The sequence below is a fragment of the Schistocerca cancellata genome, chromosome 5, assembly GCF_023864275.1.
Source record: "Schistocerca cancellata isolate TAMUIC-IGC-003103 chromosome 5, iqSchCanc2.1, whole genome shotgun sequence".
NCBI lineage: Eukaryota > Metazoa > Arthropoda > Insecta > Orthoptera > Acrididae > Schistocerca > Schistocerca cancellata.
Genome location: NC_064630.1, coordinates 125,256,419 through 125,269,518, shown reverse-complemented (window position 1 = coordinate 125,269,518; position 13,100 = coordinate 125,256,419). Strand labels below are relative to the sequence as shown.

Below are 13,100 nucleotides of genomic sequence, written 5' to 3'. Positions count from 1 at the left end.
CCACGAATAGGCAACAAGGTCCGGTGCTCCATGCTTCATCACATAACGTGAAAATGGCCATGACCTTACCAACATTGACGGTTAGCTCTTCCCCCAAATACACTATGGCCATTAAAAATACTACACCAGAAGAAATGCAGATGATAAAAGGGTATTCATTGGACAAATATATTATACTAGAACTGACATGTGATCACATTTTCACGCAATTTGGGTTCATAGATCCTGAGAAATCAGTACCCAGAACAACCACCTCTGGCCGTATTAACGGCCTTGATACGCCTGGGCATTGAGTCAAACAGAGCTTGGATGGCGTGTACAGGTACAGCTGCCCATGCAGCTACAACACAATACCACAGTTCATCAAGAGTAGTTACTGGCGTATTGTGACGAGTCAGTTGCTCGGCCACCATTGACCAGACGTTTTCAATTGGTGAGAGATCTGGAGAATATGCTGGCCAGGGCAGCAGTCGAACATTTTCTGTATCCAGAAAGGCCTGTACAGGACCTGCAACATGTGGTCGTGCATTATCCTGCTGAAATGTAGGGTTTCGCAGGGATCGGATAAAGGATAGAGCCACGGGTCGTAACACATCTGAAATGTAACGTCTACTGTTCAAAGTGCCGTCAGTGCGAACAAGAGGTGGCCCAGACGTATAACCAATGGCACCCCATACCATCACGGCGGGTGATACGCCAGTATGGCGATGACGAATACACGCTTCTAATGTGCGTTCACCGCGATGTCGCCAAACACGGATGCGACCATCATGATGCTGTAAACAGAACCTAGATTCATCCGAAAACTGACGTTTTGCCATTCGTGCACCAAGGTTCGTCGTTGAGTACACCATCGCAGGCGCTCCTGTCTGTGATGCATCGTCAAGGGTAACCGCAGCCATGATCTCCGAGTTGATAGTCCATGCTGCTGCAAACGTCGTCGAACTGTTCGTGCAGATTGTTGCTGTCTTGCAAAGGTCCCTATATGTTGACTAAGGGATCGAGACGTGGCTGCACGATCCGTTACAGCCATGCGGATAAGATGCCTGTCATCTCGACTGCTAGTGATGCGAGGCCGTTGGGATCCAGCACGGCGTTCCGAATTACCCTCCTGAACCCACCGATTCCATATCCTGTTAACAGTCATTGGATCTCGAGCAACGCGAGCAGCAATGTCGCAATACGATAAACCTCAATCGCGACAGGCTACAATCCGACTTTTATCAAAGTCGGAAACGTGATGGTACGCATTTCTCCTCCTTACACGAGGTATCAGAACAACGTTTCACCAGGCAACGCCGGTAAACTGCTGTGCATGAGAAATCGGTTGGAAACGTTCTTCATGTCAGCACATTGTAGGTGTCGCCACCGGCGCCAATCTTGTGTGAATGCTCTGAAAAGCTAATCATTTGCATATCACAGCATCTTCTTCCTGTCGGTTAAATTTCGCGTCTGTAGCACGTCATCTTCGTGGTTTAGCAATTTTAATGGGCAGTAGCGTACTAAGTCTGAGCTGCTGAGTAACGTAAATGTAGATGTGTGATTGACGTCTGAGTGACCATAAAGCGCATTTACGCTGACTACATTTGCGAGGCCATGGCTGTACCATGACAGACCATCCATCAGTAACAACTGTGGAGTGTCGATGACGTTAACATCTGTACTTCGTTTCTTCTACTGAATCACTCATATAAACACCACATAGTATTCAAATTGATTCAAAATCCTGTTCCTCTGTGACTGGTTGTAAAGTAACAATAAATTTAACAAAGTCTCGTCACATTCAGCTCTGATAAATTTACCAAAATAGTCCGAGACAAGAAGTTAATTCTTTTAAACTGTTTTCTACTCCGAACTGGATCAGAACAGACTGTTTTATGTGTAATAAAAGGCCACTTCGCACAGTTAGGGCCTCTAAGTGTTAGCAACATTGGATGCTACCGCTTCTATGGTATATGTAAGAGCAAGTATGTGGAACGTCTGTACTGAGACGTGTAAGTACACTGAAACGCCAAAAAAACTGGCATGGACATGAGTATTCAAATACAGAGATACGGTTGGCAACGCCTATATAAGACAACAAGTGTTATCGCATTTGTTAGGTCGGTTACTGGTGCTACAATGGTAGGTTATCAATATTTAAGTGAGTTTGAACGTGGTGTTATAGTCGGCGCACGAGCGATGGGACACAACACCTCCGAGGAGCGATGAAGTTGGGATTTTCTCTTATGACCATTTCACAAGTGTACCGTGAATATCATGATCCGGTAAAACATCAAATCTCCGACATCGCTGCGGCTGGAAAATGATCTTGTAAGGACGGGACCAACGACGACGGAAGAGAATCGTCAACGTGACGTAAGTGCAACCCTTCCGCAGATGACTGCAGATTTCAGTGCTGGACCATCAACAAGTGTCAGCGTGTGAACCATTCAACGAAATGTCATCGATATGGACTTTTGGAGCCGAAGGCCCACTCGTGTACCCTTGATGACTGCACGACAAAGCTTTACGTCCCATCTGGGCCCGTCAACACCGATACTGTACTGTTGATGAGTGCAAACATGTTGGCTGGTCGGGCGAGTGTCGTTTCAAATTGTATCGAGCGAATGGACGTGTACGGTTGTTTGGAGACAACCTAATGAATCCAAGGACCCTGCATGTCAGCAGGGGACTGGCTGGCTCTGAGCACTATGGGACTTAACTTCTGAGGTCATCAGTCTCCTAGAACGTAGAACTACTTAAACCTAACTAACCTAAGGACATCACACACATCCATGCCCGAGGCAGGATTCGAACCTGCGACCGTAGTTGTCGCGCGGTTCCAGACTGTAGCGCCTAGAACCGCTCGGCCACCTCGGCCGGTAGCAGGGGACTGTTCAATCTGGTGGAGGCTCTGTAATGGTGTGTGGCGTGTGCAGTTGGAGTGATATGAGACATCTGATACGTCTAGATACGACTCTGATAGGTGACACGTATGTAAGCATCCTGTCTGATCACTGCATCCATTCACCTCCATTGTGCATTCCGATGGGCTTGGGCAATTCCAGCAGCACAATGCGACACCTCACACGTCCAGTATTGCTACAGAGTGGCCCCAGGAACACTCTTCTGAGTTTAAACACATCCGCTGGCCGCCAAATTCCCCAGACATGAACATTATTCAACATATCTGGAAGGCCTTGCAACGTGTTGTTCAGAAGGGATCTCCACACCCTCTTACTCTTTCGGATTTAGGGACAGCTCTGCAGGCTTCATGGTGTCAGTTCCCTCCAATACTTCATCATAAATTAGTCGAGTCCATTCCAGGTCGTGCTACGGCACTTCTGCGTGCTCATGTGGGCCCTACACGATATTAGACAGGTGTATCTGTTTCTTTGCGTATTAAGTGTATATTCTTACCAAACGACTCATTCTGTTCGCAATGTATAGTATGACAACTGCCAAGAATACAAAAAGAGAACAGAGACATCAGAGATCGGACGGACAGTTCATAATTTTATTAAAAAAAAAAGGGGGACGAGGGAAAAAACCGATATTTGAACACGGATCTCCTAGTTCGCAATCCAACACCGTGACCGTATAACCACGACGCCGAGGCTCTTCCAATCAGTTGGGTGTTGCACATCTTGAACTTGTTTTCGCTTTTTTTCCAGAGTTCAGCACACTTTCGTCCTGTTTTCAAGCTTAATCTCCCTTCAGTTTTTGACAAGCTGTCCACTGGACACTCTTACTACTAAATCTGAGGGGAGTGTGAGGGGGAATTTCTCTGGTTTAAGTTACAATACGCGCAATATAAGTAGTCAACCCCTTGAGTACGAGGTAGCAAAATCAATCTTTAGTAAGGTTCATTTGAAAGTCTTGCGTTAACTGTATGACAGGAAAAATATTAGCCGCTAATGACTGACTATGTGCCTCAGGAGGGAGACAGAAAATGTGTTCGGGGGGAGGTGCAGAGACCAATTTTGTATGGGATGTGTGTATTAAACTTTAGAAAATGAATATCACTGGCTTACAAGAAACGTTCAAAACAAACCATTAACTTGCACCATGAACATCGAATGAAAATGGCGCGCTACACTGATCGCAAAGCAAGATCGAAGGAGAACTCATTGTGGACTGCAAATCATGCAGTTCGTTCAGCTAGGTATTCACTCCTAAGGCTTGCATATAGAAACATACTGGTGTAACGGAGTGATGAGAATTGATGGAAGTGATGGCATGTAACCGAATACGAAACAGTCTGTCGTGGAGCTTATCGTGAAACTGTCTATCCTTTAAGGTGTAGCTGCAGATATTGCGATAATATGTTTTATAGGTACGGAAAAAAAATCCAGAGGCTGAATTTGTCCAGTGGTTTCAGGTGGTTTGAACTACAATGTCACACAGTTTTCTGGAGAGATAGTTTTCTCTCAAGGATTAATTTTTAAATGCAGACCGGAGATCAAGCAAAAGCAAGCTATTTTAACCAATTACTGGCCAAAAACAGTGCTTGTACCATAGTTGCAGTTCTCTTACGCCCGTTTTCCCACTCTTGCAGTGACGTAAATGTTTCCTACTGCCTTTGCAAAATCACGCACACGAGAATGACTGATATGGGGCAGAGTACCTCCAACTACTCGCAGCACATTAAATAACTTTCCAGGCATTATACCATCCAGATTAACAGTCAGCTTAATTGTATACGAATGCGTTAAAGTATTGATGTTACGTCGATCTCGATACAACTCTCTTGGTACCTCTAATTTCCAGGGTACCATTTACGTGCATTTCCTCTTCAGATCCCGATTGGTCGAAGGTGAAAACAAATTCCTTACTGAACCACGGAATAAGTTTGTTTATGTCATCCAAAAATTTTCTGGCTGATCCCACGGTTTACTCTGCATCGTCAATTTGTCACTTAGCTTTTATCGTAAGTCTTCCATTTGTGTAGCATAGTTTGAAGTTATGCAGCCATCCACTGCACCTTTGAAATCACTGTAATCTACACTATGCGATCAAAAGTATCCGGACACCCCCAGAAACATACGTTTTTCATATTACGTGCATTGTGCTGCCAGCTTCTGGCAGGTACTCCATATCAGCGACCTTAGTAGTCATTAGACATTGTGAGAGAGCAGAATGGGACGCTCCGCTCATGGACTTCGAACGTGGTCAGGTGATTGGGTGACACTAGTGTCATACGTCTGCATGCGAGATTTCTACACTCCTAAACATCCCTAGGTCCACTGTTTCCGGTGAGATAGTGAAGTGGAAACGTCAAGGGACACGTACAGCACAAAAGCGTACAGGCCGACCTCGTCTGTTGACTGACGAAGACCGCCAACAGTTGAAGAGGGTCGTAATGTGTAGGCAGACATCTATCCAGGAATTCCACACTGCATCAGGATCCGCTGCAAGTACCACGACAGTTAGGCTTGAGGTGAGAAAACATGGATTTCATGGTCGAGTGGCTGCTCGTAAGCCACGCATCACGCCGGTAAATGCCAAACGACGCCTCGCTTGATGTAAGGAGCGTAAACATTGGACGATTGAACAGTGGAAAAACGTTGTGTGGAGTGACAAATCACGGTACAGAATGTGGCGATCCGATGGCAGGGTGTGGGTATGTCGAATGCCCGGTGAACGTCATCCGCCAGCGTGTCTAGTGCCAACAGTAAAATTCGGAGGCGGTGTTGTTGCGGTGTGGTCGTGTTTTTCATGGAGGGGGCTTGCACCCTTTGTTGCTTTGCGTGGCACCATCACAGCACAGGCCTACATTGATGTTTCAACCTTCCGCCGGAGGTTCGAGTCCTCCCTCGGGCATGGGTGTGTGCGTGTTGTTCTTAGCATCTTTCAACACGATCGAGCATCTGTTCACGGCCTGTGGCGTAGTGGTTACACGACAATAACGTCCCTGTAATGGTCTGGCCTGCACAGAGTGCTGACCTGAATCCTCTAGAACATCTTTTGTTTTGGAACGCCGATTTTGTGCCAGGCCTCACCGACCAACATCGATACCTCTCCTCAGTGCAGCACTCCGTGAAGAATGGGGTGCCATTCCCCAAGAAACCCTCCAGCACCTGATTCAACCTATGCCTGCGAAAGTGGAAGCTGTCATAAAGGCTAGGTGTGGGCCAACACAATATTGAATTCCAGCATTACCGGTGGGGGGCGCCACGAACTTGTAAGTCATTTTCAGCCAGGTGTCCGGATACTTTCGATCACATACTGTATGTCACGCCCAGTTTGGCGTGCATAACGTAGTAAGTCACTAACTTGCACATCCTGTAAATTGTGTCGAGTATCCATGAAACTCGCAGACATCAGTTTTGGTAACAAATACCCCTTATTCTCCCTTGAATGTCCGTAATTTTTCTTGTGCACTACATGCTTATATTGCTGCGGACTTATTCGAAAGGTGTTCATAATTGTTTGTTTACTATACTGCGGATGATCCTCCATATACGCAATTATGTTTAGGACCCGCTGCTTGGACAACGGTTGTCCTTAACTAATTTTCATTGGAGACGGGATTTGTGGCTCACTGTCCGACAAGGATGGTGAACTACATGGCTCGACACTTGTTTCAATATCACTTTCACGTGTTAAGCACGTGTCGTCATCATTGTACTCCACACGTATATTGTCCACAAAGTCAAGTGTATATGACACCACGTTTTCCGCTGACTCATCTTGCAGTGGCCATTAAAATTGCTATACCAAGAAGAAATGCAGATGATAAACGGGTATTCATTGGACAAATATATTATACTAGAACTGACATGTGATTACATTTTCACGCAATTTGGGTGCACAGATCCTCAGAAATCAGTACCCAGAACAACCACCTCTGGCCGTAATAACGGCCTTGATACGCCTGGGCATTGAGTCAAACATACCTGGGCATTGAGTCAAACATAGGTTGAATGGCGTTTACAGGTACAGCTGCCCATGCAGCTTCAACGAGATACCACAGTTCATCAAGAGTAGTTACTGGCGTATTGTGACGAGCCAGTTGCTCGGCCACCATTGACCAGACGTTTTCAATTGGTGAGAGATCTGGAGAATGTGCTGGCCAGGGCAGAAGTCGAACACTTTCTGTATCCAGAAAGGCCCGTACAGGACCTGCAACATGCGGTCGTGCATTATCCTGCTGAGATGTAGGGATCCGCAGGGATCGAATGAAGGATAGAGCCACGGGTCGTAACACATCTGAAATGTAAGTGCTGTCAATGCGAAAAAGAGGTGACCGAGACGTGTAACCAATGGCAACCCCCAAACCATCACGCCGGGTGATACGCTAGTACGAGTATGGCGATGACGAATACACGCTTCTAATGTGCGTTCACCGCGATGTCGCCAAACACGGATGCGACCATCACGATGCTGTAAACAGAACCTGGATTCATCCGAAAAAATGACGTTTTGCCATTCGTGCACCCAGGTTCGTCGTTGAGTACATCATCGCAGGCGCTCCTGTCTGTAATGCAGCGTCAAGGGTAACTGCAGCCATGGTCTCCGAGCTGATAGTCCATGCTGCTGCAAACGTCGTCGACCTGTTCATGCAGATTGTTGTTGTCTTGCAAACGTCCCCATCTGTTGACTCAGGGATCGAGACGTGGCTGCACGATCCGTTACAGCCAAGCGGATAAGATGCCTGTCATCTCGACTGCTAGTGATACGAGGCCGTTGGGATCCAGCACGGCTTTCCATATTACCCTCCTGAACCCACCTAGTCCATATTCTGCTAACAGTCATTGGATCTCGACCAATGCGAGCAGCAATGTCGCGATACAAAAATGGCTCTGAGCACTATGGGACTTAACATCTGTGGTCATCAGTCCCCTAGAACTTAGAACTACTTAAACCTAACTAACCTGAGGACATCACACACATCCATGCCCGAGGCAGGATTCGAACCTGCGTCCGTAGCGGTCACGCGGTTCCAAACTGAAGCGCCTAGAACCGCACGGACACACTGGCCGGCAATGTCGCGATACAATAAACAGCAATCACTATAGGCTACAATCCGACCTTTATCAAAGTCGGAAACGTGATGTTATGCATTTCTCCTCCTTACACGAGGCTTCACAACAACGTTTCACCATGCAACGCCGGTCAACTGCTGTTTGTGTATGAGAAATCGGTTGGAAACATTCCTCATGTCAGCACGTTGTAGGTGTCGCCACCGGCGCCAACCTTGTGTGAATGCTCTGAAAAGCTAATCATTTGCATATCACAGCATCTTCTTCCTGTCGGTTAAATTTCGCGTCTGTAGCACATCATCTTCGTTGTGCAGCAATTTTAATGGCCAGTAGTGTTTAATGAAATGTTCACTTTGCTTATCGTTGCTATTGGTCTGCTTTGCAACACTTTAGCACCGTTATTCTTCGTCGACTAAGCAGTTCAACTGCTTCGTAGCCTCATACTGTGCTCGCCAGTGAATACCTCCAGTCCCTCCTCTTTTTGCCATTAGGTACCAACATTGTGGTTGCGTAGTAGACAAATTGCGGGGCGTGAATGCCGTACACATCACTGGCCTTTTACGATCCTCGCACTCAAGGCGTTCCTTGATGATGTTCGGTTTGTTGGGCACTCAACCGCGCGGTCATCAGCGACCGTACAAAGAAGGCGTTCCTTGTAAGAAGGCTATCTGTCGGGTGGCTTAAAGGAGTATCTGTACCCGTAGAAGTCGATAGGCCTCGGTCGTAGCGACGGCTTTCTGTGCATAACTAACCTTGTCAGTCTTAGATAGCAGAAAACAATGTGTTCATTACGTCTACGTACTTATAAACGAATGTAAACGTAACATTCGGAGTTAAAGATTAGAGAAATATTGTATGCAATTGATAAGGAATCGTCACCAGCTCGACTCAATATTTTAAAGAACAAAAGCACATTTGCAACATATCAGCCCCAGAAATCGACCTCGCACGAAAATGTGGACCGTAATTTGACCGTCTGTTGTACAGCTTTTAAGCTTTAGCGGGCGCGGGTTGTTTGTCACTCGCTCCGCATCGTTACAGCCGGCTAATGCCCGAGCGCAGAGTACTGTGGATCGGAATAACCAGAGGCCTCCTGGCTCCTATTCGCGTGATTTCGAAGGCGAGGAAAGAGGAAGAGGGAGATGGATATATCTGCCCAACGTGTTTTGAAATCTTTTCGTATGTTATTGTATGCAGAAAAACAGGTAAGTAATACAAATCCAACATTATTTTAACAGTACTCTCGTGTTGATAGTCTGCAGCTACATATACGCGTCAAAATCAAAATGAATAAACCTGAGCAACTGAAGCATTATTATGAAATGTATTTAACGATTTTCGATTGCAATTTAATGATGCCAGTCGTGTTGAAGAATAGTGCTTCTCCCGAAAATGAACTTCACTTTAACAGAGTCAGGTTTAAAATCCAAGAAAATAACGCACAACAGCGATGTTAATAACTAAACACCGCTATGCTACGTCTTTATGACACACTCATTCGTTTCACTCATTCACACTGCATTGGAGAATCGAAACATAAAAATATTCATCGCAAAGAGATCTCTGGCGCTATCTACAGGTCAAAAATCGCACACTTTGACTCAGTGAACAGGGCATGTTAAAGCAATATTTCACAAATGTCTTACTCACTCCACTGTAGAGCCTCAGCTCTCGTGCCTTAGGCTGCTAAGCGAGTGACAGTAGGTGCGCGCATGTTTAAAAGCTCTACATTCAGATTATAATGGCGTACTGTCAGAACTATGGCCCAAATTTTCGGGAGGAACAGATTTCTGTGGCTGATATCTTACTAGTGTGCTTTTTTATCCTTAAAATATGAGGTTAGGTTGGTGATGTTTCCTTGTGAGTTAGAAGTACACTGACGAAAAAAAATGCAACACCAAGACGGAGCTATACGACATAAACTAAAGATGCAAGCATGTATGTACACCTGAAAGATCTGTCAACTTTCGCACCAGTAGCTTAAGAGTGGGTCTAGTAGCGCCACTATGAAGATGCAAATCAGGTTTGTACCGGTCGTAGCGTTAAATTACATCTGAGATTGGAGGGGGGGGAGTTGATGTTAGTCAAGTATCCAGAATGAGATTTTCGCTCTGGAGCGGAGTAGGAGACGAGGTACTGGCAGAAGTAAAGCTGTGAGGACGGGGCGTGAGTCGTGCTTGGGTAGCTCAGATGGTAGAACACTTGCCCGAGAAAGGCAAAGGTCCCGAGTTCGAGTCTCGGTCCGGCACACAGTGTTAATCTGCTAGGAAGTTTCTTAGTCAAGTATGCCTGTAAGGCGAGAAAGACGCCACTGTCAGCACCTCACTGAGTTCGAACGAGGTCGTGGAATAGGGTTGGATGTTCCTGCTACGATACTGCAGAAAGACTTGGCAGGAACGTAGCTACTGTACATGACTTCTGACAGTTGTGATCACGAGATTGTACGATCGCTAGACGACCGGGCACCGGACGGCCACGTGGGTATACTGAGAGGGAAGACTATTGTGTTCGGCATATAGCTCTGTGCTGCATCTGCAGCAGCAATTTGAGCAGTAGTTGGAACCACAGTGACACAACGAACTGTTACAAATCAGTTACTTCAAGGACAGTTGCGAGCCAGAAGCCATGTAGCGTGCATTCCACGGACCCCAACTACCGCCGTTTGCGACTTTAGTGGTGCCGAGTGAGAGCTCATTGGAGGGCAGAGTGGAGCTCTGTGGTATTTTCCGATGAAAACTGGTTCTACGTCGGTGCTAGTGATGGTCTTTTGTTGGCTAGAAGATGGCCACTTGAGGCCCTGCAACCAACCTGTCTTCGTGCTAGACACAGTGGATCTGCGCCTGGGGTTATGGTCTGGGGTGCGGTTTCCTATGACAGCAAGAGCACTCTCGTGGTAGCCCAAGCACCCTGGCTCCAAATTTGTCCGTCAATCTGGTGATTCGACTTGTTATGCTGCTATTCGCGAACAGCATTCCAGCGGATATTTTCCGACAGGATAACGCTCGCCGACGTACAGGTGTTGCAACCGAACATGCTCTGCAGTGTGTCGACACGTTGCCTTGGCCTGCTCGATCACCAGACCTGTCTCCAGTCGCGCACGCTCGGGACGTCACCGGACGACAATTCCAGCGTCATCCACAACCAGCATTGACCGTCCCTGTATTAACCGAACTAGTGCAACAGACATGGATCTCCATCCCACAAACTGACATCCGGCACCAGTACACCAAAATCCGTGTACGTTTATATGCTTGCATTCAACATTCTGGCGGTTACACCAGTTATTAATGTACCAGCATTTCATATACGCAATGACTTGTCTCGCGGTTACATTAATCTGTGATATTGCTGTGTAAGTCACTCAAATATGTTACCTAAACAAATGCATTCCCGAAATTACATTACTCTACTTTAATTACTCTTTGGTGTTGTGATTTTCTCCGTCATTGCAGTTTAAACACCTTGGTTGGTTGGTTTGAGAGAGGGGACCAAACAGTGAGGTCATCAGTCTTAAGTACTCTGATATGTTCAGTGAACATACTCTTTACCCGTAGTAAGTGAATATCGTTGAGAGTCACATAACGTCTTTCGACTTTTGTCTGAACAGCAGCAGCTATCAGCCACCAAATTGAGTGACTTCGTCGAGTGAACGATTGATACACTGCGCGTTTAGAGCTCGCATATGACATTTTTATGTACGCTACTGCGCTGGCTGGTTACCATGGGCATGGGCAGCAATGTTTTGTAGTGACTTGTATTGGAGAGGCAGCACTTACTCCGGCATGTGGTGTGCAGCGGCGGTCGGCAGCTGCCCCCGCCACCCCCGCGGTCTTCCCGCGCCGGCCAGCACGCAGACGGCCGTTCCCACGATCAGCAGTGCCAACGCTCCGCCTTGCATGGTTGTTGGTTGTAACCTGCAGAGTCCTCAGCGTCGGCGTCTCTCTACACTAGGTAGTCCGCACCTCTGCTTCTGCCCCCACCACGACGCGCACGCCAGATAACGAACGTCGCGGAATGGGCTGTCACCGAGAGATATATTTCATTAGTCGAGACGAACTCCTTCGGTCGAAATGGCCATGCCTTCAGGGTCGTCGAAAACTTGGCCACCGCCGTATCTCTCTTCTTTCTTTTAACCAAACGTTGCACTCAAATAAGGTGCGCAGTAGCAATGCTTATTTTATTACTACACTGACGAAAATGGAAGTACCGGTCCGATATTAATCAAACTTTGTGTAGATGTTCGTCATATAACGCGTATTACATGACTGAACTTGCATTCTATTCATTGTGTCACCAGTACCCTTTCTTATTAAAGCGATATGAGTAGTCGCTATTATTAAAATAAAAAACAAATATACCATCCACAAATACAATACTTATACATTATAAAATTGCACACATACCTACATCTATACTCTGCAAACTATTGTGAAGTACATGACAAAGGGGGATCCCACTATACCAGTTACTAGGGATCCATTCACGTATGGAATGTGTTAAGAATTATTGTTTAAATGTCTCCTTGTGTGCTGTAATTAATCTAATCTTGTCCTCACCATCCCTATGAGAGTGATACGCAGAGGGAGTAATATATTCCTAGAGCCGTCATTTAAAGTTGGGCTTCCTCGGTATTGTTTATGTCTGTCTTCAACAGTCTGCCAGTTCAGTTTCTTCAGCATCACTGTCACATTCATGCTCTGATCAAACAAACCAGTGACCATTCGTGCTGCCCTTCTCTGTATACGTTCTATATCCCTTGAAGTCGTATTTGATATGGGTCCCACACACTTCTGCAATATTCCAGAATGGGTCGTGTGAGTAATTTGTAAGCAATCTCCTTTGTATACTGATAGTTCTTCTCCAGTCAACTACCAATAAACCAAAGTCTATCACCAGCTTTACCTACGACTCAGTTTATGTGATCATTCCATTTACATTTCCCTTCAAAGTGTATTTGTAAGAGTTGGCCGATTCCAACACTGACTCACTGATACTACAGTCATGGGACCAAACGTTTTTTCGCCTTGTGTAGCGTACAATTTTACGTTTCTTAACATTTAAAGAAAGTCGCCAAAGTCTATCACCAGCTTTACCTACGACTCAGTTTATGTGATCATTCCATTTACATTTCCC

At 46.1% G+C, this 13,100-nt stretch overlaps 1 protein-coding gene across 1 annotated transcript in view; it reads right to left on the bottom strand.

Moving 5' to 3' along the window:
• Positions 1–11,867, bottom strand: part of LOC126187798 (uncharacterized) — a 123,243-nt gene extending 111,376 nt beyond the window's left edge. Inside the window, exon 1 of the mRNA XM_049929078.1 lies at positions 11,744–11,867. Coding sequence (XP_049785035.1) covers positions 11,744–11,865 — 122 coding nt within the window. The 5' untranslated portion in view covers positions 11,866–11,867. The remainder of the gene's footprint in view (positions 1–11,743) is intronic.
• Between the last annotated feature and the right edge of the window lie 1,233 nt (positions 11,868–13,100).